The following is a 27,294-nucleotide window of genomic DNA, read 5'->3' as shown; positions in this document are numbered from 1 at the left end:
TGCCCTACAAATTGGTCAATGTAGCAGGTAGTGGCAAGTGAATAGAGTACCAGCCCTTAAGTCAGGAGGACCTGAGTTCAAATGTGGCTTCAGACACTTTATATATCCTAGCCCTGGGGAAGTCACTTAACTCCAATTGCCTCAGCAAAAAAAAAAAAAAAAAAAGTCAAAGATCTGAGGCCTTGAGTTTGTATATAAATCAAAAAATTTTTTTTTCAAAATGATGCATAATGGAAATAAAGAGACATAAATCAGAAAGCAAAGAGACAAGTCCTTCTATATCTTTTTGATAGCCCTGTGAGATTGGTCAATCAAGCTTCTACACCTCAATTTTGTTAGGTGGAAAATGGAAACAATAAGACTTTTATGTCTTTAACATGGCATTGTTGGATTGATTAAATGAAAGAATACATTGTGAAAATAGATTGTGAAAATGCTTTTTAAAAACAAAGTAGTATATAAATACAAGTTATTGAAGCTATTTAAGATAGGTCCAGTCCTATATGAGAGAAATTTAAAAAAAAAAAAAAAGATTATTCTTAGCACTATAAATTAAACTAATTATAGTAATAGTAACCTTAAAATATTTATGAAGTATTATATGTTTGAAAGCTCTTTGGCATATATAATCTCACCTAATTTTGTATTCAGAGAGGTAACAAGACAGCTGTTACTATCCTTAGTCTAAGGTTAGAAAACTAAGACAGAAGCTAAATAATTTGTTTAAGGGTATATGTCCAGGTAATAGTCAAAAAGCTCAGAAACCTGGTTTCCCAATAGCCAGTCAATTTGCTATTACACAAAACAATACTATTATTGAGGGGAAAATAATAAATAGCTTTATTACAAGGAACAATGGCACAAGATTTAAGAAAACTAACAATTTAGGCAGTGTTAGAAAATAATTTCTTTTTTGTATATCATGAGTAATTTGTTGTTGGAAATTGATGGGAAAATAATATTTATTCAAGATGCTCTGCTAAGAGTTTAACAAACAAAATTTTGCAAATGTGATAAGTTCCATATTACTGATACTTACTAAGCCCTAACTAGTTATTTTACCTCAATTCATGCTATTAATTTCAATCCTGAATATGTTTCCCTTGTTTTAAACCCTCAGGATTTTTTATCAGTTCCAGACATTATTGACTACTTCAGGAAAATGCCGCTTCTGCTTATTGATGGAAAAAACCGAGATTCCAGAAACCAGTGCATGTTAATATATGCTGCAGGATATCCTTAGGAAACTATCGAGTCTCTTCCCTCATCTGTCAGCACCAGAAGATGATCTACCACCAATAAGACTATTAACAGAGACCTCAAACTAAGTAGAAAAACTTTGTTTTATTTCATTTAAATACTTTTCATTCAAATATGCTTTTTTAAGGATGGAATCTCTAATTATTTATTATTCTTCAATGTTTGTAAAACTGCACAACTGATAATGTTCACACTTCAAGTGAACTCTAATAATTCAATTTATACAGATTATATATATATAAAAGTATTTTTGAGCACCTCCTTAATGTGTGTTTTACATATGACTAGCAAAGAACACTTAATTCCTATGAGAGCTCAGAAGTTTATATGTCACAAATTGACTTCTGTTATAAATAAAACTTGTGCAGTCATTAATATTTAAATTTTGTAATTTCAAAAGTTTTAAAACCTAGATGATTTGTTGTTGTTAAAACATAAAAAAGTATCTTCACCCCACCTTGTGTTTGGACTGAATTTGTTCTTTTAATTTGTATGTATAACATTTATCAGTTAATTCATAATCCTATTTTCTTGATTTTAAGGAAAATTTCAAGATTAAAAGCCCAATGAAAAAATTCTAAAATTATTGACCATATTTTGCTTATCTAATTAAAAATGGGTGAACAAAATTCTAAGGTGTAAGTCATTCTTTTTTGCCAATTTTTTACCAATTTTCATGGGAAATCAGGGATTCCTTTCCATTGTGATGTCTGGTCTCATCAAACAAGAGTTTTTCAACACTTAAGGTCTAAATTATAGGCTGAGCCTAACTCAGATTAGTCCTCTGATGGTTTTGGCTTAAAGAAAATGAGACACTTGTAGGTCAGTCAACAATTAATGAAAGGAAATGAAAGCCATAGCACAAGGATAACCATAAAGGCTATAGCACTCCCTCAGATAGATCTGGTTCTTTCCCTTCAATGGAAATAGAAGTAAGCTTGGCAAGATGTATGTGACTCAGGTAGTATTGCAATCTTTTTATGTCTGATCTGAGGTCTAGAGGAAGCTACATCTACAGCCAGATGACTTGAGACTCAGCTCCTTAGGCCAATTAAATCTTGGGAGAACTTCTTTTGCCTTTAGGAAAGGAACTAGCCTATATTGGAGAGGGAGAGAAGAGGATATCCCCAGCTCACATTAGTAACACTATTATCTTTTTCCCAGACTTGTATTTTTACTGACAGAATTCATTATGTACAAATTCCCTCTACCAATATTGAAGGACAACTGCTCTGTAAGTTATAGTTTTGGAGGTGCCTGGAACTCTTAAGAGGTTAAGCGCTCTGTCCTAGATCAGCTTTATTATCACGATGCTAAACCAAAAATGACTTACTCTCTCATTACTAAAAATTCTTTTAAAGAAACACACATACACACACAGAGATACACATATATACTCATATCTGTATATGCATTTATATGTATATATAACATATACACACATACATATAAATACATATAAACAAAAAGGGATTTTCAATGAAGATGTGGGAAAAAAATGCAGATTTTCACAAACAATATTCTTAAGCATACCACTCCTTTACTAACACACAATTAACTGAAAAGTACAATGAATCCAAAATTCCACTCTTTTTTAAACTAATAAAAAATTAATTTGGTTTGGTAAAGAAAATCAAAATCTTAAAGGCTTTTTTTCCAACAAGGTTTCTCCCATGAAAATATTAAAAGCATGCAATATAACTTGAAGAAAAGAGAAATTTTATTTGGTGATAATTTTTCAAATCAAACAAGGCACAAAAACTTACAAACATGCTAACCAATGTCTGGAGTAGAGCAAAGCTTCAAGGTGGATTATCTAGAGATAGTAAGATTACCTATGTTAGTTTTATCAAATCTTGCCATATCATAGATCCTTCTAAATTACATATCCATCTTAAGATTATTCTATTTATACTAAGGTACTGAAGACTACTATATATACTGTTCCATCAGTGCATTCACATATATGTGTGTATATTTGTGTGTCTATATATATGTATACATATATGCATACATATATATGTCTTAGACTTTAAAGATATACAATAAACTGGGACCAAAATTGCAAAAGGAAGAGGATATTGGACTAGATTGCATTTGGAAAGTTTTACAGTGCTTTTAATAATGTCAAATTTTCCCCCTAAAACAAAACAGCATCTCTTTTTAAAATTTCTTTTACATCAATATTCTTCCAGTGATGGTTTATGGCTAAAAACCAGAGAATAACAAAGTTTTCAAAAAATTAAAATTGCAGGTCATCAAAGTACCAAAATTAGGTACATAATAAGTATTATTAGACTACATGATGATATGAAAGAATATATGGGATTAGTAATATAAAAGATATCATCAGACATATAAATAGACATATAAGTAAAAAAAGCAAGTGGTAGGTGAGTCATATCAAGAGTAAAAGATTGTCTACCTGTCCTACTGATATTCACAAAAACACACAAAAAAATATCAAGGCAGTAGTTCTTAATCTGGGGTCTGTGAACTTAAAAAGTAACATATTTATATATTTTGATGTATATTTCAATATCTATTTTCTTGGTAATCATATGTATTTCATTTTTATACATTTAAAAACATTAGTCTGAGGAGTCTAGACTTGGCCAGATTGCCAGACAGATCCAGGATATAACAAAGATTAACAACCCTTTGGCAGATCTGGATCTCTCACAGAGGTTTCATGACACACAGACAGAATTCAAATAAGATGAGTAGATATAGATGGATTATTTCCACGAATCCACAGATCTATTAAAGTGTTGTACTAAAAAAAAAGTCATTAAAGTGTGTGGAAGGGTATTTATTAAAAGATAGTCCCAAAGTACAATTATTGTTACAACCAATCTTCAGTACATAGCCACAAAAATCTATTCACTAAGTTGAAGATAAATTGTACTTTCAGCAAATAAAGTACTAGTCTATTTCCTTATCATGGAATAGAGGTAACTTTGTGTTTTTGAAGTTTTCCAGAATCATCATAGAGCAAAACTCTGGAAGGTCCTTGAATCCCAAAATGGTAAAATTTCAATTATGATCATTCTATTATATCCCAATGTTTTGTCCTATAGGTTCAACTATGACCTCTATCTATGCAAATGATTACCAGCTCTAAATATCTTTTTCTCTCCTGACCTCTACTCTCATACTAGTAGTTGCTAGATGTCATGGTCAACCTCAGATAATCCTCAATATTTAGGTGTTTAACTTTTGCTATTTCAAGAATTCACATGATTATAATAGTAAGTTCATTTTCACTTGTCTTGCTGGTAACCTTGCTTATTAGCCACTCACAGTAGCAAAAAAAAAAAAAAAAAAAAAAAAAAAAAAAGGAGATGTGCATGGGTTTATGTCTGCAAAAAAGAGGAAAATATTTATAAAAGTGCCTATCAATCTGTTCCAGAAAGTCCTAAAGTACTTAAGATAAAGGAGCTGAAAAAAAATGGAAAAGCAGTTAAGTTTGTGGGTAAATGATATGGCAGTCACCACCCCCCCTCTTGCAAACTTCCCAACATTCATCTCACCTCCCCCATTGCCTGTCCTACTAGGTTCCCAAGTGTTCTGGCCAGTAGACCTGGAGAAGTGAAGCAGCACAGCGACAAACAGACTGAGTCACTCCTTGCAAGAATTCCCAACTCTAACTAGGCCAAGGATTTATTAGAGGCATGTGCTTTTCATGGGGAACTTTTCAATCCCAAAGGAGAAAGAAATAACCTCTGCTCCTCCCTGTCTAGTACAGCATTGACACTCTTCTCCCCTGCATCACATTAGCTATTTTCTGATTACCATGTTAGGAAAAGTACATATTACCACAATTAATGTTTTGTTATACAGAATTGTAAAAAAAAAAAAAAAAAAAAAAAAAAAAAAGAATTATATACAGAAATGTATAGGAAAAGATCACAGTTTTTGGTGGTTTCACAAACCTAACTTCCTATTTTCCATAGGCTCAATATGTCAACATTCTTTTTTTTTTTTTTTTAACTTTTGCACCATTTTCTAGGAACAAAGTTGAAGATTGACTATATATCAAACTCAACATATCCAAAATAAAATTCTTTATTGTCTTTCCCACTCCCAAATCCTCCTTTCTTTCTAACGTTCATATTTCATTTGAGGGAAGCACATGCTTCTAGGAACCTGGTTTTGAAAATTAAGTCATTTTTAATTTCTTCCTCTCATTCATATATAATCAATTCTAAAGTCTTACAAAGTTTACATTAAGACATTATTTCTGTCACTTTCTCTTCTTTATGTAGCCACTGCCCTACTTCAAGTATTCATTACCTCTTGCTAGATAATTACAATAGCATGATTGGTTACCAACCTCAACCTCTTTACTTCTCTAATCCATCCTCCACAGAGTTCACAAAATGATAAATTTAAAGTGCAAATTTATGTTATAGAATGTTATAGAATATTATTATTCTGTAAGAAATGACCAACAGGATGATTTCAGAGTGGCCTGAAGAGACTTACATGAATTGATGCTAAATGAAATGAGCAGAACAAGGAGATCATTACACATGGCAACAATAAGATTATACAATGATCAATTCTGATTCAAAATGAGATAATTCAAACCAGTTCCAATTGTTCAGTAATGAAGACAGTCATCTATACTCAGGGACAAGACTATGGGAAATGAGTGTGAACCACAACATGGAATTTTCAATCTTTCTATTGTTTTTTTTTTGCATTTTTGTTTTTCATCGCAAGTTTTTTTTCTTTCTTGCTAGATCTGATTTTTCTTGTGCAGCAAGATAACTATCAATATGTATACATATATTGAAATTAACATATATTTTAACATATTGAACATGTATTAGACTACTTGCATCTAGAGGAGGGAGTGGGGGGAGAAGGAGGGGAAAATTTGGAATAATAGGTTTTACAAGGGTCAATGTTGAAAAATTACCCATGCATATGTTTTGTAAATAAAAAGCCATAATAAAAATTTTGGAAAAAATTAACCATGAATTTCATCATAAAACCTCAAAGCAGAAATATTAAATGTATCTTTTATTAACTATAATACAATAAAAAGTACATTCAATAAAAGGCCACGGAGCAAAGATTAAAAATTAGTTGGAAACTTAATAACAATCTTGAAGAAGGGTTGGATCAAAGAACAAACTGCAGAAACAAATAATAAATGAATGAAAAACAATGACAACAATAAGATAAAATACCAAAATTTGTGAGAAACCAATGTAAGAAATAATTAAGGAAAATTTTATATCTCTAAACTTTTTAATCAATAAAAGAGAGAATGAATAAATCAATAAACTAGAGAAGCAACTAAAAAACCTAAAACACCAACAAAATAGCAAAAAAGCCCAACCAAAATAGAAATGCCACAAATCAAAGCAGAGATGAATAAAATTAAAAGTTTAAGAAATAAATTGATAAAAGTAGAAATTGAGTCTTGTTTTTAAAAAAATTATAAAGTAGGCCATTAGCTAATTTGAATAAGAAAGAAGAGGATAAAATTACCAGTATAAAAGTGAAAAGTAAACAAGGTTGCCCACTATCACCATTACTATTCAATATTGTATTAGAAATGTTAGCATTGGCTGTAAGAGAAGAAAAAGAGATTAAAGGAATTAAAAGTAGGGATCAGGAAACCAAATTATCTCTCTTTGCGAATGATATAATGATATTCTTAGAGAACCCTAGAGAATCAACTAAAAAACTTACTAAAAACAATTCACAACTTTAGCAAAGTTGCAGTATACAAAATAAATCTGCATAAATCATCAGCATTTTTATATATTATCAATGAAGTCTAGCAGCAAGCGATACAAAGAGAAATTCCAGTCAAAATAACTGTCAATAGTATAAAAGATTTAGGAATCTATCTGCCAAGGGAAAGTCAGGAACTTTCTATTCTTGAACAGAACTATAAAATGCTTTCCACACAAATAAAGTCAGATCTAATAAGTTGGGAAAATATCAAATGCTCACAGGTAGGCTGAGTGAATATAAAAATGTCAATACTAAAATTAATCTACTTATTTAGTGCCATACCAATCAAATTCCCAAGAACTTATTTTATAGATCTAGAAAAAATAATAGCAAAGTTCATCTGGAAGAACAAAAGATCAAGAATTTCAAAGGAATTAATTTTAAAAAAAAATTCAATGAGGGTGGCCTAGCTGTGCCAGATATAAGAACTGTATTATATGGTACTGGCTAAGAAATAGAGTAATTGATCAGTGGAATGGATTAGGTTCACAGGATAAAATAGTCAATAACTATAGCAATCTAGTGTTTGACAAACCCAAAGACCTCAGCTTTTGAGATAACTATTTGACAAAAACTGCTAGAAAAATTGGAAACTAGTATGGCAGATACTAGGCATTGACCCACATATTACACCATATTTTAAGATATGGTCGAAATAGGTTCATGATTTAGACATAAAGAGTGAAATTATAAGCAAATTAGAAGAACATAGGATAGTTTACCTTTCAGATAAGTGGAGAAAGAAGGAAGTTGTGATCACAGAAGAACTGGAACTCATAACTGAACACTAACTAGATAATTTTGATTATATTAAGTTAAAAAGTTTTTGTACAAACAAAACTGATGCAGATAATATTAGAAGGGAAGCCAAAAATTGTGAAAACATTTTTACTTTTAATGGTTCTGATAAAGGCCTCATTTCTAAAAATATGTAGGGAATTGACTCAAATTTATAAGAATTCAAGCCACTTTCCAATTGATAAATGGTCAAAGGATATGAACAATTTTCAGATGAAGAAATTAAAACCATTTTGAGTCATATGAAAAGGTGTTCTAAATCACTATTGATCAGAAAAATGAAAATTAAGACAACTTTGAGATACCTCTACATACTTCTCAGATTGGCTAAAATGGTAGGGAAAAGATAATGACAAATGTTGGAGGGAATATGGGAAAACTGGGGCACCAATACATTATTGATGGAACTGTGAATGGATCCAACCATTATGGAAAACAATTTGGAACTGCTCAAAAAAGATCAAACTGTGCATAGCCTTTGATCCAACAGTGTTTCTACTGGACTTATATCCCAAAGAGATCTTAAAGGAAGGAAAGGAACCCATATGTGCAAAAATGTTTGTGGCAGCCCTTTTTGTAGTGGCAAGAAACTGGAAACTGAGTGGGTGCCCATCAGTTGGATAATGGCTGAATAAGTTATGATACATGAATGTTATGGAATATTAGTGTTTTATAAGAAATGATCAGCAGGATGATTTTAGAGAGGCCTAGAGAGACTTATATGAACTGGATGCTAAATGAAATAAGCAGAATCAAGAGATCATTGTGCATGGCAACAACAATATTATACGATGATCAATTCTCATGAACGTAATTCTTTCCATTTGGTTGAGGCTATTTTCAATGATCTTGTGATGAAGAGAGAGGATTGTGAGAAAACATTCTCACTCTTTTTGTTGTCATTCATTTGCATTTTGTTTTCTTATTCATTTTCTTTCCTTTTTGATCTGATCTTTCTTGTGCATCAAGATAATTGTACAACTATGTTTACAGATATTGGATTTACATATGTTTTAACATAGATAACATATATTGAATAATTTGCCCTCTAAGAGAGGGGGTGGGGAGGAAAAGGGGAAATTTTGGAACATAAGGATCAATGTTGAAAAATTATCCATGCATATGTTTTGAAAATAAAAAGCTTTAATAAAATAAAAAAAATGAAAATGAAAAAGGTAAATTCTTAACCAATGAAGAAAAAATAAAAGTAATTGCCTAACCATTTGACAAGAAAATTGACAATCTAAACGAAATAAATATTTATAAAAATACAAATCGCTCAGAATAACAAAACAGGACATAGGATACATAAGTAATCTTATTTTATAAGAAAGAAATTAAACGAGTCATAAATGAACTTCCAAAGAAAAAAGGAAAAAGAAAATAAGTTAGCATCTGCCAGATTTATAAGTGAATTCTATCAAACATTTAAAAAAAAATAATTTATTTCAATACTACATGAATTGTTTTTTCAAATCAAATAAAGAACAGATACAATCAATTTTTTTTTGTCTTAGTTTCCCAAATGTGGGGGCAGCTAGGTGGTACAATGGTTAAAGCACTGAGCATGGAATCAGGGAGACTAACTTTCAAGAATTTAAGTTTTGTTCTAGACACTTACTATCTACTGTGACACTGAGCAAGTCACTTAACCTGTTTTCTTCAGTCTCATCATTTGAAAAATGAGCTGGAGAAGGAAACAGCAAGGAAATCATTCCAATATCTTTGCCAAGAAAACTCCACATGGGATCATGAAGAACTGGATATGACTAAAAATAACTCAACAACAACAACAAAATCCCCAGTATACAGCACAGTGTCTTGTATACAATAACAGCATAATAACAGCTGATTGTATGAGTGAATCTGTGAATACCATAATGACTCTTGGAAAGAATCTTGTTTCTTTACTGTAAAATGAAGATGATGGACAACATAGTTACCAAGGTTTTTTTCTGATTTAAAAGATTCTAAAAAATATTTTTCAATGGGCAATTTTTCTTTCGCTTTTTGGCAAAAATATCTCAGTTTCCTAAGGACCAAAGCAATTCTTTAACATTTTTTTCTAAATAATATGCATGTACAGTAATGGATATACAATAATATTGAGCTCATCACAGAAAAGATGGTGTGGTTTAAGAAAACTCATACCGTTTCTCAAAATGTGGATCAACACAAGAGACTTTCAGAGGGCTTTTATTGTGTAGAGAGGCTACGGAACTTTCAACAGCTGTTCAGGGTCAGTGAACTTCTGGCTGTATGAGAGCTTAAATGTGAGCTGATGTTATTTATAAGTCCTTTTGTTTTACTCAATTACTAACATCTATGATGATACCAAAAGAGGTTTATAAGTATACAGCTGGAAAGAACACTGGAGATCACCTAACCAGTTCTCTTATTTTACACATGAGAAAAGTGAAGCCCAGAGAGGTGAGATGACTTGGCAAATGCCACAGAAATGGTACATGGCAGAAACAGTTTTGGAACCAATATTTTCTAACCTCCAATACAGCATGGACTGAATTAACTGAATGGGACAATGTTGGCAAGGTAAATTTGGGAACAAATGTAACAAAAAGTTTCTACCTCACTGCCATATGTGGAAAATAGTAAATGTAATAAATTCATCATTAATAATGCTTTCTACTTCAGGCTAGATTAAAGCTACCCCTAGGATAAAAAGTTAAAGTTTTTTTTTGTCCCATGGACAATTTCATGACATTCATTTACCTAGTTATTATTTAAAAGGATATATACTTGAAATTACTCATAATTTTAACAAAAGTTGAAAAGGAAAGCACTACCAAGCAATAAAAAAAATTATTTTCCAAATAAGTAAACATTTAATAAAACTTTTAATCCTCAATTATTAGATTTATGTATATAATTTAACAATTTGTAAACAAGCGGAAAATTTTTGCCTTTCAATATGTTAGATATCATCATTCAAAGAAGGAACTAAATGATCTGATATTTTAAACTCTTTGGAAATAATGTTTTCTTCTACTTTTACTAAATCTTCTGTCTCCATAGGATGACTAAAATTCAAAATAAGATCACACAGAAGTAATTTGGTGAGCTCTGTATAGAAAAAAAAAAAAAAAAGATTGCTAAAGTCATCAACAATATCGCATACATTTTAATTTACATACATTTTAAGCATAAATTTTTAAATTCTTTAATAACTTACTTTAAGCAATGATCAAATACAAACATTTTGATATAAGGGGAAAAAACTTGTCAAAAAAAGTAAACATGTTAGGTAGTTTGTTCTATATATAATACACATGAACATACATATATTTTATATGTATATATAGACCTATACATATCCACACCTAGTCACATATGTATATATTCTAAATTTAACAAATCACTTAAGTACTATTTGTGTCCCCCTTTTGCATTTTTTCCTTCTTTGCACTAAAATAAGTTTGGTTTGCATATCTATCACCTACCCACTAACCCATTACTGCTACTCAATCAACTCATATAGAAACTTTCCATTATAACAAATATCTATACTATAGTGCAGTAAAAGTAATCTTAAAACTTGGGCTAGTTTGAGGAAGCAAATTTCATTCTGATCAAATCCAAAAGCTTTTCAAAGTTTTATTTCTTCTTATTGTTGCTGTTATCATTGTGAAATTTATTCTTTGTTGATCTCTTACTTATTTAGCTCTGAATCAATTAAAATGACTCAATGTTTTTCTGATTCCATCATATTCACAATTTCTTAAAGCAAAATGAAATTCCATTATATATACTATAGTTCACTCAGCCATTGTCCAGTTGTTAGACATCTATTTTATTTCCACTTCTATGTTTAAGAAAAGATTGCTATAAATATTTTCTTCTATATCCTTTTCCTTTATCCTCAATCGACTTAGGATAAAGGCTGTTCCCTTTACCCTCTTCTCCCTGTTTGTATATCCTTTTTGGCATACCATAATTATGAAATAACTTTTCTAGGTTTTTCTTGCTTGAAATGTTTGTTTCAAAGATTTTACCTAGCTCTGTTTTTTTTTTTTAAATAAGTATGCCTGAAATTCCTCTATTAAAAATCATATGATTATACTGAATTTTGCAGGATGTGTTATTCTTAAGCATACATCTTTTTCTTTGACTTTTTGGTATATTAGATTCCAAGTTTTTCTTTCCTTAAAAGTAATGACTTGGGTCAGGTAGAGCAACAGCCCTGAAGTCAGGAGCACTTATGTTCAAATCTGATCTCAGACATTTAACATTTCCTAGCTGTGACCCTGGGCAAGTCACTTAATCTCAATTTATCTCAGCAAAAAAATAAATAAATAAATATAGATGAATGAACGGATGAATAAATAAATGAATGAATGAATGAATAAACAAACAGATAGATAAATTAATGAATGAATAAATAAATAAATGAATTAATTATTTGATTTGGTAAATAAATAAATAAATGAGTGGATGAATGAATAAATGAATAAATAAAAGCAATGGCTGCAGAGGCAAAGCCAAGATGGTGGAGTGAAGGCAGGCACTTAGCTGAGCTCTCTCACCTTTAAATAACACTGAGTTCTAGAGTAGCAAAACCCACAAAAAGATAGAGTGAAATAATTTTCCAGACCAAGAAAATTTAGAATGTAGGCAGGAGAAGTCCATTTCACCAGAGTGAGAGTGAAACACCTTTAAGTTTTCAACTCGTCCAAGGTAGTAGGATCTAAGGAGAGATGTTTACTACTCTTCTGACATGTTCTCTGGTCTGAGTGACCACAAGAACTTTTTTATGTCCTAGAACTGTAAGAAAGATTTGTCCCTGCTCTACTGTGTACATAAGCTGTAGTATGCTAGTCTTCCTCCTCACCCCAGAACTGCTATCCAGAACTGTGACCCCAATCAAGAATGGGCAAAGCAACAGAGTTCCGCCTCAGTGCTAGCAAAGAGACCCTTGTAATCTCCTTCTGACCAGCTGTTCAACCCTCTTAACACCTGGAAGCTGAGAACTCTGGAAGCAACTGCTACTACTTCTGCTTCTAATTTAATGGCTCCCAAGGCCTGCTACTAATTTGCTAGGGCTGGGACTATATAGGTGTAGCCTCCTCATGATGCGGGCAGTGGCTCCTTTAAGATTCCTTTCTGATCTCCAACCCCCTTTGGGACTGACCTTTGATTTACAAGATCTGGTCAAAACCACCCTTTTGTATTCCAAGGGGAGAGATCTGTATCTGAGCTAACTTGGGCTATACCCAGCCCCCATTCTAATGATCTGCTCAGGTTTCCCAACCCCCACCTGGTGGGTTCTGGCCCTCGAAGAATCAACCTGAGACTCTACCCATAGGCCCCTTCAAGCAAATAAATAGCCAAGCTGGAATCATCTCTTGGCAGAGGGTCGAAACATGCAAGCACCATGCTTTGCATCACAGACTCTCTGTCCGCCACTTTTGGTATATTCCTTCCTCTAATACCTTTTACTAACCAGACTTTTACCATACTTCCAAACCCTACAATAAACCTTTTTTTTAATTTTATCAATCTAGGTTTTCGGGCCTTGTGCTGCCATTAGAACTTATTTAACTCTGTATCATTGCACCGAATCCAAAGGAGTTGCAGGAGAGCTCCATTTGACTCCCTGTACCCAAACCTGCCACTAGACCTCAATTAATCCTAATTTTATTTAGGTATCCCTTATCTAGACTTCATTACTCATACCTCTCTTTAGATCATATTACCTTGGAAGAGCTGAAAACTTCTAGGTCCCTAGAAGTATCTCTAAAAATAGCTGTACAAACTCTCTGTAGCTTGGGACAATGTGCTCTCCATTCAATTCAAAACTCTACTTTCCACAGAGTTAAAAGTTAAGAAACACTGGAAAAATGAGCAAACAACAGAAAAAAAATTCTGACTATAGAAAGTTACTATGCTGACAAGGAAGATTACAAACTCAAAAGAAGATAAAGTCAAACCTCCAAATCTAAGCCTCCCAGGAAAATATGTTTTGTTCCTTAGGCCATAGAAGAGCTCAAAAGGGATTTTGAAAATCAAGTAAGAGAAATAGAGAAAAAATGGGAAGAGAAATGAAAGTGATGCAAGAAAATAATAAAAAATATTCAACAGCTTGGTAAAGGCCATACATACACATACTGAAGAAAACAGGACTGTGGAATTAATGGAGTGAAGACACTCTCATGTGAATAACCCTTAAACTATACTTTAATTGTGACTTGAGATTTTATAATAATAAACAGAGCTATAGCTAAAAAGTTGCAGGTATTGTCCCCTTCTATTTTCTCCCACCTCTTAATTAGCATTTAAATAATTTTTAAAAGGTATTGATAGCCTTAAATTATATCTGCTTGTATATCAGTTCTCTAGGGAAACTTAAATTAAGAGTTTATTGTTATTGACATATATTCTTTTGTTTCTGGGTTAGATTTTTATGATTAGAACGTAAGCTTGAACTCCCCCAAACAATGGGAGAAAAGGCCAGCATGGAGGGAGGGGAGGGGAGGTTCTGTATTCAGGGTATTTAATCTTGTGTTTTGAAATTATGCTTTAAAACTTTCTGGAAAAGGAAATTGGCCAAATATAAAAGGAGGTATAAATGCTCATTGAAGAAAATAACTCTTTAATAATTAGAATTGAGCAAATGGAAGTTAATGACTTTTTGAGAAATCAAGAAACAAAACAAAACCAAAAGAATGAAGAAATAGAAGACAATGTAAAATATCTCATTGGAAAAATGACTGAAAATAGATATAAGGTGCAATTTTTTTTTGACTACTTAAAAACTGTGATCAAAAAAACAACTTAGAAATCATCTTTCAAGAAATTATCAAGGGACTTTTAAGCATAACTGATAAAAAGACCAGAGCTGAATAGAAAATCTGACTTTCAAAGACAATATTCAATAGAAGCATAAAAAGGTAAACAGAAAAGGGAAGATATAAGATTCTTACAAAAGTTTAACTGTTGATGTTCCTACATGAGAAAATAATACTTGTTAAATCATAAGAACTTTCTTATTATTAAGGCAATTAGAAGGACTATATATAAACAGAGGGCAGAAGTATGAGTTGAATGTGAAGGAAAGAAATCTAAAAAACAAAATTAAAGAATGAAAGAAAGGAGAAGGGAGGGGGCAGCTAGGTGGCACAGTGGATAGAGCACCAGCCCTGAATTCAGGAGGACCTGAGTTCAAATCTGGTCTCAGTCAGATACATAACACTTCCTAGCTGTGTGACTGTGGGCAAGTCACTTAACCCCAGCCTGGGGGAGAGGGGGGGAAAGAAAGGAGAAGGGAAAGGAAAATGGATAGATAGAATGGAATAAATTATCTCACATAAAAGAGGCAAGAAAAAATGTTTACAGTGGAGAAGGGAGGAGGGGTAAAGGAGTAAGTAAACTTTCCTTTCATCAGAATTTGGCTGAGGACAAACTCTCCTCACAGTTCCATGGCATTAAAAAAAGTACATACAATTGGATATAGAATTTCCCTACAGGAAAATCAGGAGGGGAGACAGATAATAAAAAGCAGGGGAGTGATGGAATGAAGGGCAGATTGAGGGAGGTGATAGTCAGAAACAAAATACTTGAGGAAAGACAGGGCAAAAAAAGAGAATAGAACAAACAGGGAGGAAATATAGTTAACAACAGTAATTGTGGGAAAAAAAAGTGAAATAAAATTTTCTGATAAAGGCTTTATTTCTCAAACATCTAGAAAACTGAGTTAAAGTTATAAAAATAAAAGCCATTCTCCAATTGATAAATGATCAGAAGATATGAACAATTTTCAGACGAAGTAATCAAAGCTATTTATAGCCATATTTTTTAAAATGCTCTAACACTACTTATTGGAGAAATGCAAATTAAAACAATTCTGAAGTATTACCTTATACCCATTAGATTGGCTAATAGAATAGAAAAGGAATAATGTTGGAGGAGATGTGGGGAAAATGATAGGTTAATGCATTGTTGGTAGAGCTGTAAACTGATTCAACCATTCTGTAGAGCAATTTGGAACTAGCCCAAAGGGCTATAAAAACATACATACTCTTTGACCTAGCAATACCAGTTCTAGGTCTGTATCCCAAAAGAAATAAAAGCAAAAAAGAAAAAAATACCTATAACACAAAAATGTTTATAGCAAAAAATTGGAAATTGAGGAGATGCCTATAAATTGGGGAATGACTGAACAAATTGTGGAATGTGATTATGAAGGAACATTATTGTGCTATAAGAAATAATGAACAGAATGCTCTCAGAAAAACCTGAGTTTCATGAGCTGCTGCTGTTTACAAAGTAACAGTAGTACTGTAAGATGATCAGCTATGAAAGACTTATGATGAAAAATGCTATCCAACCTCAGAGAAAGAATTGATGGTATCCAAATACAGTTTAAAGTATAATTTAAAAAAAAAATTCTTTCTTTTTCTGTTGGTCTGTTTTCTTTCACAACATGACTACTTTGAAAATGTTTTGAATGACTATAAATGTATAACCCATATCAAAATGCTTGATTTCTAAAAAAGAAGGGTGGAAAGGGAGAGAATCTGAGCTCAAAGTTTTAAAAATGAATGTTTAAAATTGTTTTTACATGTAACTGGGGAAAAATAAAGTGATAAAAAATAAGAAGAAAGAGGGAGAGCAGAATATAATGGTTGTATGATCTTGTGTGATCCTAACGATAGTACTCTGGTATCCCTCTTGTTCTGGTTACTTGAAGTAATTTTTCTTTGATCAGGAAGCTCTGAATTTTGGCTATGACATTTCTGGGCATATTTAACTTCAGATTTCTGTCTGGAGGTGACCTGTGAATTTCTTCTATTTTATTTTGCCATCTAGTTCTGAAAGTTTTGAGTAGTTTTCTTTTATGATTTTTAAAAATATAGTGTCCAAGGGGCAGGTAGTTGATGCAGTGGATAAACACCAGCCCTGAAGTCAGGAAAACCTGAGTTCAAATCTGACCTCAGATACTTAATACTTTCTAGCAGTGTGACCCTGGGCAAGTCACTTAACCCCAATTGCCTCAGCAAAAAAAAAAACAAAACAACAACAAAAAAAAACATATATATATATATATATATTCTCCCCTCCTACATGAACTCCTGGATTTATTGGCTACTTCCTGCCTTCAGGAACTTCAATGTCTTCTCCCTTAAATGTCAGAATAGGACTATTGTAGCAAAGTTAAGTCCTGCTTCTACTAGATACCAGATGTCATTGTGTTGTCTTTCTTCCAGATGTTCTGGCTGGCTCTATGTCCACCCTCTCCTATTTTAGCCTTTGGTTGGGAAATTGTATTAAGGAGAGCAGGTTAATATGAATATGAATTTAGAAAAAATAGGGTGAGGTAATGATGAGAAGAATTATCAAAAAAAGTACTTTATTGCAAGTATTTTTTGGTTATCTAACTTGGTGAGTGTAAAAACTTATCTAAAATTTTACATAAATAGCTCTATTAGGTCAGCTGAAAAGCACATAACTAATAAAAGAGAGTAATGCAATATTAGAAATGAAAAGGATCTTAGTATTTGGTCTCTTCATATGAAGAAGTTAAAATTCAAAATAGATAAGTGACTTAACCATGGTCACAAACTTGGCAGTAGATCCATTATTGTTATCTAAACCTCCTGACTCCCAGTCAAATAGCAGATAGTATTTTAGTTTTCTCTTATCTACAAAATGCAACAATTAGATGATTAATTTGGTACAATTTCATTGTGGCACTGTTTTAGTCACAGAAGAAATTCAATAGTCAATTGTAGAAAAGGGGAATAAGTTAAGCAGAATAGAGACACACACTAATTACTCTCTTCTTTTATAACAATAATAAGTAACCAATTTGATTTCTAGGAATTTCATACTTACCATTCATCTTCTTCAGATCCAAAAATATTTTTTCAATATTTTTAATTAGAACTTTCAGGTCGAACTGCTGGTCAGCAATATTATTCTGAAACATTTGACTGAAAAACAAAAATAAAAATTGACAAAATAGAAATATTGCAAATTACTCTCAAAAATGTTCATTTCTAGTATTTTAAAACTATGTAATTTTAAAACAAATGCCCATTAATTGAGGAATTGGCAAAGGAATTTCAGAATATACATCTGTATGTCTCTGTATGTGTGCATTAGTGTTTATATGTACATAATAGAATATTACATTATAAGAAATGATAAAGATGAAGAATCAAGCAAAATTGGGAAGATTTATGAACTGATTCAAAGGGGAATAAACATAAAAATATATAACAGCAATATAAATGGAAAGAATAATAAAAATGAAATTTAATACTGTATAAGATATCTCTAAAACTAGGGAATGAAAAAGTGATATATTCAAAAATGAAAATGCTAAAAAAAATTTCAATAATATTTAAGTTTTAAACCTAGAACTGTATCTTTTTAGTTCTTTTCTTTGAAATCTAAGGGAGGGAACTGAAGTAATATCCTTGTATCATCTTGTATATTACTTTTCCAAATGAAAATACTTTCAAACAGGTTATTCAATTCAACAAATATTTATTAAGCATTTACTGTGTGCAATATATTAAGGAATGTTTCCAAGATGAAAAAAAGTTATGATTCCTTGGCTTCTAAGAGCTTACAATCAACCAGTAAGAGAAATGCACAAAAAAATACACCACAAGATAGAAATACTAAGGGAAAATGAAAAATTCTGGCAATGTGTAAAAGAAAATTTGAGAAAGAAAAAAAAATCACTTTCAACTGAAAGGATATGGGAGGGTTACTAGAAGAGTAATTTCTGAGTTGAGCCATAAAAGAAATGTTATATTTCAACTGTCAGAGATGCTGAAGGAGTATATTCAGAGTGTACTAGTAAATGCTTAATGACCAGAGTGTCTGGAGGGGAAAATATGCATACACTTTTAAGACAAATCTGCATTTTTAACACAATCTAGAAATCAACAAAATAATAAATCAAGCCACTTTATAGTAACTGTTGATTTCTGAAATACAAATGCACACAAAGAAAATTTAATATCTTTCTCACATTCGAGGAGATTTCAGCACATCCCTGAGAATATTACAGGCATGGAAGAGGGCAAGATGAAATCAAAGAACAGCAAATAGCCTGTGAATAAGGTCAGGAAACTATGTGGTAATCAGATTGAAAATAGCTTTAAAATGCCAAGCTCAGGACACTGAAATGTTTTGATATATATATATATATATATATATATATATATGTATATATATATATATATATATATATATATATATATATATATGTATATATATATATATATATATATATATATATATATATGTATATATATATATATATATATATAAATTTTGGTTAGCTTATGTGAAAAATAGACTGGATAGTAGAGAGACTAAGTAAGGCAGAGTCCAATTAGAAGATCAGTTCAGATAGTAGTAGGCAAAAAGGAAATAGTGGTTTCAGCTAGGATGATAGCAAGCAGTATGAGGGGAGAATAGGTACAAAATATTGTGGAGGTAGAACTGACAAGATTGAACAACCAATTAGACAATGGGAATGAGGAAAAGAGTTAAACATAGCTAGTTTCCTAACAGGGGTACCTGAGAGAATGGTGATACTTTTAATAAAAACTGAAGTCCTTTCTAAATCAAACTATCGCCACAAGATGGGGCCATTACAATAGAAACAATGACATAAAATTTTTAAATAATAGATTTTAGATACAATATAATCATCCAATGTTAATATAAACTATCACCTATTACTGTTGAATGGCACAAGTATTCTGAGTAGTATGAAAAAAGTTTTTCATGTAATAGCTCAATTATATGGTTAATTTAAGGATTTTCCATTTTGGTGTTATAAATTATAAATGTTCCAACTACAAGAAAAATGCAGCAAGATAAAAATTTCATTTATGTCAAATACAGTTAATTTGACATCCATTCAAAAAATGCCTCTATACACAAACACTATCCCTAGCTATGTGGAATAAATTTTTAAAAGTGCAGGATATGGTTGTATCTTCCCTTCAGGAGAACATATTCTAATAGGAGCAAAACTCATTGCCCCAGACCACTATTTATAATGGTGAAAACAAACTAAACTTTAGTTCAAAAATTGATATTTTTATCTTCTGCCTGGGTCAAATGTATTGAGCCTGAAGGTCTATAAACCATTATTTAAAATACACATTTTTTCAAATCAAAAAATACTTGTAAAAGAAATGAGTTGTTGGGTTTTTCTTACAGCCTTAATTTTTGTTTAAAGTATTCACACTCATGAATCCTTAAATGCTGCCAGAGGACTTCCATTTGAATGTTAGATCAGAAGATGATTTAGATACTCATAAGATGAAAGCCCTAGAAGGGGTGTTTAGAGAGTATTTAACTCCTAACTCTTCTATCTTTGAGACAAGATGAGATAGTAGGAAGAGTTATAGATTTTAAGATGACCTGAGTCTGAATTCAACCTAACATATACTTTCATCATCTTTTTGATTATCTTTAAAACAGGAATAAATGCAAATATTATTTGCACTATTTATTCATAAATTTGCTCTGAGAGAAGCATTGTAAAAATTGTTGTTTTAGAATTGCCTTTATTTTAGATGAAGAGGCTGAGGCAAAGAACAGTTAAATGTCTTACTCAAGGGCTGCTAGGTGGCGCGGTGGATAGAGCACCAGCCCAGAAGTCAGGAGGACCCGAGTTCAAATCTGTTCTCATATACTTAACACTTCCTAGCTGTGTGACCCTGAACAAGTCACTTAACCCCAGTCTCAGGAAAAAAAAAAAAAAAAAAGTCTTACTCAACATTACAGTTAATCAGGGACACTTGGTCCTCAAACTTTAAATAGGGGGCCAGTTCAGTCCCTCAGACTGTGGGAGGGCCGGAGTCTCCGCCCCTCAGCCCATTTGCCATAACCCTGCGGGGCCCCAGAAGGCCCCCCGGGCTAGCTTGTGAACCCCTTAGAATATTACTCAAATCTACTAAATTTTTTGGCTACTATCCATCTAATTTAAAGAACACATAAGAAAAGGGCCCTGAGGGAAGCTAATGGGCTAGAAGGGGAAACTTCTTTTGGAGTCCATTATAGGTTTATTCCTCTCCTGCTTCTGATTTCTCCTTATTCAAAGGGCTTGAGGAAGTGATGAACAGAAGAGGATGGTGAGATCAAAATGTAAGCTCCCAGGGGCCTCACGCTTTGAGACTGGGCGAGACCACAAAAGAACAGTCTCTCTATCTGTATCTCCATAGTCAGCAGCGTCTGAGCAACAATAACAGATCACATTTATACAGCACCTGCAATTGAAGAAGTGCTTTCTCAGCTCTCTGAGGTTGGTACCGCAGAAAGCAATGAAGGTTGCACATTCGAGGTGTGCTGAAATCTATGGAAGGATATAAAATATAAAGTCGGAAAGCATATTAAATTAGAATTCAGTCAGGATCCAAAGTGACCGATAATCCTATTTTTTATTCTGGACAATTCATTCCCTCCTTCCCAGAATCTGTGCTCTGCACCTTTTAAAAAAAAAAAAAAAATCCTATATTTATTTCGAGATAGTTCCGGACTAGAAGGTTTTTATTAGCTCGCCCTAATTAATCGTTCGAGTTGGGAATCTCCGTGGACAACAACAGACTTTCCAGGCTGGCTGTCACTCCTGAACTCAAGTGCTTACTCAGAAACATTCTTTCCCGGGACCCCGGGAAGTTAAGGCAGTAAGTAAAAGTAACTGAATTGTTTATCCCCAAGCTAGGTCAGGATCGGAGAAAACAGACAAAACACCAACCAAAAAAAAAAACAGGAACAGGACGGACGGCCATTTAAGTACCAGCTCAGGCGTTTAATAACAATTAGGCCTCGACGCTATCTTACAAAATGGGTATAACGGACTGCCTCCACCTTCCTCACAAAAGTTAAAAGGTTTTCTATGGGGCACACCGAGGCCGGTGGGCGGGCCGGGGAAGGACTTCGCCACGCCCCTCACCCCCACTTCCGCCAACAAGGGCGAGAAAGGAGGCGGGCCAGAAGGAAGAGAGCGCGACTTCTCCCAGGCCCGTGCATGTAGCAACTACTATCCTTAAAGGATGACCCCTGGGGATCTTGCTTTCTTCGTGCCTCCACATATCTGAACTCCACTGTGCTTCCTCCCACGCACGACTCACCAGACCCCGCCCCTCCGCCCCTCAGGGAATAAGGACAGCAACCACTAGAAGCCCGCCCCACGCAGAGGAAAATTCTGAACAGGCTTCCCCAGAGCATGCCGGGATCTAGGGCGGCTTTCGGGTTTCTGATTGGTCACTCTCTCCCCCGATGCATTCTGGGACTTGTAGTCCGGCCCACATCAATTTTTTTCCAGGTGACTTTTAGTGTGAGAGCGAGAGCTAAATTTCCTGCTTCCTTCAGAGCTGGGACAAGAATGCAGTAATGGGTCCAGAAGACGGAGCAATTGATAAATACATCATTTTAGGTCGTTTGAGTCTCGATTTTTTTCTTTTTTTGAAAAATAATGGTTTCTGGATACTTTGATATTGTATGATTACAGAATGTGAGAACTTCATAGCTGAAAAAGATTCACTTAAATCTTGTTTCTCTTCTTCGTTGCTCCCACTGCGATGCTCTCTTTGTGCCATTCTGGTGGCTCTGAAATCACTTGAAGTAAACCAGTGGGGTCAATAGAACTAGCGGCTTCTGATACCCCGGACCAGCGTTCTTTCTTTCCACTGTCCTTCATGCTAGGAAGGAATCACAGTATTTAGAACTAATAGAAAATGTAGCTGCCACTTAGTTTAATCTCTAATTTTACAGATGAGACCAAGAGTGGGTAAGGCATTTTCTCCAGACCCCTGACGGGAGTAAGTAATAACTAAGATTCACCCCCAAACTTCTGACTACAACTTCGCTGAATGAGGTCTTAAGGATTTTATACTTTGTTGATCAACTTTCCAAATACCCAATGGCCGTTAATCACTCAATAGATATTTATTGAGTACCTACTATGTGCTTGTGTATAGTAGGAGCTTTGGAGGATAAAAGATGATGGAGATATAGTCTCTTCTCCCATGATATTTGTTTGAGTTTAGTCAGGTGATTTTTGGTAGAAGCAGATAGAGTCATGATCATTATATAAACATGCATTATGTCTTTTCTATCTTACATTTATTATCAAAATTTTGCATGCATTTTAAGCCAGATTTTATACATAGGTATGTGAGTGTACTAGCAACATATATAATAGTTTGCAAACCTTAAAGCAGGGGCTCTCAAACTTCCGCCCACTGAGGACGTTTGTGCGGCCAGCCAGGTTATGGCAAATGGGCCGAGGGGCGGAGACAGAGTGTGAGCTTCTCTTTTTACTCTAGTCCGGCCCTCCCACAGTCTGAGGGACAGGGAACTGGCCCCCTAGTTAAAAGTTTGAGGACGGCTGTCTTAAAGAATTATATAAGTTTAGCTCTTATTAGACAGAATCTTTCTCTTTTTGCTAAATACATGTGAATAGCTGGCATTGAAAAAGCAAGATTCAAATCCCTCATCTGCTAATATTATTTTTAGTTACATTTCCACAGCACTTACAACAACCCTGGAAAGTAGATAAATTATTTCTACTTTATAGATGGAAAAAACAGGCTCAGATAATTAAGAGACTTGCCCAGAATTACAGTTAGTATGTCAGATTTAGTTCAAACAACTGTCTTTCTTTAAAATACATATATTTTGATAAGTATTTTAATATCATTGCTTTTTTATAATTTCTTTTATAATTAAAGAGTTCATAGACCTTGGGTAAGGTTTTCCCCAACTCTGTAAGTTCAATGATCCCTCCAATATACCATTAACTTTCCAGATCCTCACTTTCTGCTTGTACAGAATAAAGGGATTATATTAGATGGTCTCTAATGTCCCATCTGCTTGAAATCCTATAAACAATGTTTTTCTTAAGAAAGGAGTGTAAAAAGATAATCTGATGTCCTTAAGATGTATCTTTAATATATGAAGTTCTAAAAACCATCTTCCTTTATGTTTGCAAATATAATGTGCTATTGACATCCACACAGGTTGTAAGCATTGATCCTAATGTTAATCAAATAAGAGGGATTAAAAAGCCGGTAAACTCTCTCATAAAGGGCAAATCTGTTGTGAAGCAACAAGGTAATTAAACCATTTATGGCACAGAATGGTAGTGCCTTTGTTGTTTTTATTACACATTCTTGACATGAAACATTCATTTCCAGGAAAACAAATTGGAGTAAATGCTTCTTTTTTCTCTCACTAAATCTCAGAGCTCTCATTTACATCATCTGTCTACTCATTACCAATTAAAAGTGCAGACTTTTGGAAGCCTCAGAGACAGACTTGTTTCCTGACTGAACATAAACTCCCCTTTTGAAAATCTCCTGCAAAGAAGTGAACAATTGCAAGACTTTTTAACATATTTAACAATGTGGGACATAACAACATAAACATGTTTTTTTCATTACCTGTGTGACTTCACATGCCATAGATCTGCTGTTAGAAGAATGGAGATCCATGTTTCTGGTTAATGTCTTCATTCTTATCAGATAAATAAAGATGCCAGCATAATCATCGAAAATCATTCCAGCCACAGATAGAAGAAAAACTCCTCTTACAATTAAATTGTAATCCTTACTTGATTTTCTTCTTTGAGTTATTAATACTATGTCAAAACAGTTGACTGTTTCAGGAAAAATATTTCTTGACATTGTAAAAGAGATGACTGGTGAAAGATTATACTGATCATTTTTAGCTGAAGTTTTATGGCCCCTAGGCAGAAAAACCATTGTTCTATCCCTTCTCCTCACCCCCATCCCCAGCAGATACATTGCGAAATATTTTCTGTAGTTTGGAAACAATGCTAACAAACCCATCTCATCCAAAATAGAGCAGCACAGGATGCATTCACATTCAGTACCTGGACAGTTCCATACAACGAACTTCTAAATCTAGATGTTCAAATTAAAACAATCAGTTATAAGTAATCCAATGTCCTTAGACAAAACAGTGGTGTCTTTCTTTTCCCTCCCTCCTTCCTGTAATTAAAAAAAGTAAGTGAAGTTGCATCTAGGGCTGATAGAGATTCAGCAATTGGAGCTGGTTAATGTTTTCTGACAGTCATTGTAACCTTTGTTTCCTGATCACTCCCAGTGATTTTCTCTTTGGAAAATATCTTCCTTCCTCAAGAAGATTTATATCTCATAATGCTGTTTTTATAACCATCAGCTCACCAATCAGAATTTCTCTCTGTCTCAAAATAAAATATGCTTCTTATTCTATCATTTGCCCTTTAAAATCACAATATATTTTCCCTTGCTATTAAAAGACTGAATTTGAAGTTGATATTACACTCCTCCCACACTGGCAATTTATTAAATGAAACAAAAACAACTCATTTTGGAAAGCATAGCTAATTTTCTCAAAGAAATGTTAATTTAGAGAGCATGAATAGACCTTGGTGCTATTATAATGTATCTTTTAGTCTACTAATTCTATTTCATAGGCTTCTTGATTTTTACTGTTATTTGAATATAGTTGACTCCTGTTCATTAAGGAATACTAACTCTTCCTTTTTAAATTCTAAACATCTCTTATCTAAGTAGTTGTTAATCCTGACTTTTCTAGAATCTACAAGCTTTTCATCGACAGCTGAACTGAAAATTATTTGGAATCCTAAAGCCAGAGCTAAGAGTAGCTATTGTTTAGATCAGGGCTTCTTACTCCTTTCTGTGTTAGGGATCCCTGTAACAAAGTCTATGGACCCCTTCTTAGACTAATACTTTTAATTACATAAAAGCATATAATTACACAATATAGCAATTATAATTTTAATAAAATTATCAAAAAATAGAGTTCATAGATCTTGTATAAAGAACTCCTACTTTAGAGAGCTACATGCTCAATTAATTAACAAAAAAATTTCACCTGATTAGATGGGAAAGTGATTTGATTTGGAATCCTTTCCCTGGCACACTGACAATCATGTGTTTTCCCTATATTTAGACTGTTCCAATCTGATACCCACGTGTTCAAATGAAAATCAAGATATGTGTCAATTTTTCATATTTAAATGTTTTTGCTGGCTTCTGTTTTTTGCTGCATATGTAGGTGTGTATCTATCTATCTAAATCAATACATATAATATATATATATAAACACACACACACACACACACACACATATATATATATATTTTATATTTATTTCTCTTGGTTTGTTTTTTGTCTACACAAATATATACATGTACATTTTTGTTGCTACTTCTCAGTTGTTTTTCAGTCATGTCCATCTCTTGGTGACTCCCATTCGAGATTTCTTTAGCAAACATACTCAAATGGTTTTCCATTTCCTTCTCCAGCCTCATTTTACAGACAAAAAACTGAGATAAACTGGATTAAGTGATCTGTCCAGGATCAAAATGTCTGAGGCTGCTTTTGAACTCATAAAGATTAATCTTCCTTACTCCAGACTGGTACTCTATCTACTGTACCACCTAACTGTCCCCATACATACACATGTGTCTTTCTTTTTGTTTCTCTTTCTGTATCTCTCTCTGTCTCTATGTTTCCTTTTCTCTCTCTTTCTATCTTCTCTCTCCCTCTTACCCCCCTTTCTTTCCTTTCTCCCCTCCATGTATATGGAGAGAGAGAGAAAGATATATACATATATACGTATGTATATTTGTCTGTTAATTGCAGGTTTTAAAATTATGACTATAGTTTACCTGTGTTTCATAGAATCAGTTTTTCAGAGAGCAGGCCAGAATCACAAAGATCACCTATTTCAGACCTCTTGTTTTACATAATAGTATACTGTGCCAAGAGAATAAAGGAATCACTACAGGCTACAAAACTGATTAGTAAATAGGGCCAGGACTAGAACTCAAACTTTCAACCTCCAAATCCATTTTTTCATAATCAAATTTGTGTCCATATATAAAGCTAATTTCTGAGACTCAGAGAAGGAAAATCTTCTACAATGGCTAACTTGGGTTGAGATGATGTAAGACAAAAATAAAAGCCTCTAAAAATGTAGAGCAACACAAAAGAGCTATACTGTAGGATCCATAATACCCAAGTCCAGTTTTTCAACTTTGTTATCACCCACAGCTTTGACCTTATTCTGCACACAGTGCTCACATGATAATTATTTATCTAGTGAATAAGTGGATGATGGATAGATGAATTCATGCATGAATATATGGGATTTATTATAGTTGCTGAGGTATATTTTAAAAGAAATTCTTATCCTAGAAATTATAAAGGCATGTCATTTAAATCCTTGTTTTCTATGCCTGGAAAATGGATAAAAGCTTTAGCCAATCAAGAAAACATCTCTCTCCTCATTTTCAATACCACTTTTCAAGTTGAATCTTTTTTGTTGTTGTTGTTTGTGTTTTGTTTTGTTTTGTCTTTTTGCTGTGGAATACAGACTAAAGATGTAGTGGACTGATGAGAAGCAGATACATTGCTAGTCTAAATAGGAGCAGAGACCTTCAGAGTGCCATCTGTA

General features: G+C 33.2%; 2 protein-coding genes across 5 annotated transcripts in view; one reads left to right on the top strand and one right to left on the bottom strand.

Annotated features, from left to right (window-relative positions):
• Window positions 1-1,716, top strand: part of LCP2 (lymphocyte cytosolic protein 2) — a 70,852-nt gene extending 69,136 nt beyond the window's left edge. For both annotated transcript variants that reach the window (XM_074292040.1, XM_074292039.1), the window contains exon 20: window positions 1,121-1,716. In XM_074292040.1, the coding sequence (XP_074148141.1) occupies window positions 1,121-1,243 (123 nt within the window). In that variant the 3' untranslated portion in view covers window positions 1,244-1,716. The remainder of the gene's footprint in view (window positions 1-1,120) is intronic.
• Window positions 1,717-8,754: 7,038 nt separating this feature from the next.
• On the bottom strand, window positions 8,755-23,936 carry C2H5orf58 (chromosome 2 C5orf58 homolog). Of its 3 annotated transcripts, XM_074292036.1 has the most exons (4): window positions 21,602-23,936; window positions 21,072-21,157; window positions 17,665-17,762; window positions 8,755-10,896 (listed from the first exon to the last, which is right to left on the bottom strand). In XM_074292036.1, the coding sequence occupies exons 3-4, from the start codon at window positions 17,756-17,758 to the stop codon at window positions 10,748-10,750; spliced, it is 243 nt and encodes an 80-aa protein (XP_074148137.1). In that variant the 5' UTR covers window positions 17,759-17,762; window positions 21,072-21,157; window positions 21,602-23,936; the 3' UTR covers window positions 8,755-10,747. The 3 variants fall into 3 exon arrangements, with proteins under 3 accessions (XP_074148137.1, XP_074148138.1, XP_074148139.1); XM_074292037.1 differs by lacking the exon at window positions 21,072-21,157 and having other exon boundaries at window positions 21,936-23,936; XM_074292038.1 differs by lacking the exons at window positions 21,072-21,157; window positions 21,602-23,936 and adding an exon at window positions 20,417-21,057.
• Between the last annotated feature and the right edge of the window lie 3,358 nt (window positions 23,937-27,294).

This window comes from Sminthopsis crassicaudata, chromosome 2, assembly GCF_048593235.1.
Source record: "Sminthopsis crassicaudata isolate SCR6 chromosome 2, ASM4859323v1, whole genome shotgun sequence".
NCBI classification, from domain to species: domain Eukaryota; kingdom Metazoa; phylum Chordata; class Mammalia; order Dasyuromorphia; family Dasyuridae; genus Sminthopsis; species Sminthopsis crassicaudata.
Note: the sequence above shows the minus strand (reverse complement) of the source record. Positions and strands in the feature narration are given on the sequence as shown.

Excerpts from the sequence above, each read along its gene's own strand:
- C2H5orf58 (XM_074292036.1), bottom strand. The coding sequence starts at position 17,758 with ATGTTTCAGAATAATATTGCTGACCAGCAGTTCGACCTGAAAGTTCTA. Across the intron at positions 10,897-17,664 it reads GGATCTGAAGAAGATGAATG|AGCTCACCAAATTACTTCTG; the intron begins GTAAGTATGAAA and ends TTTTCTATACAG.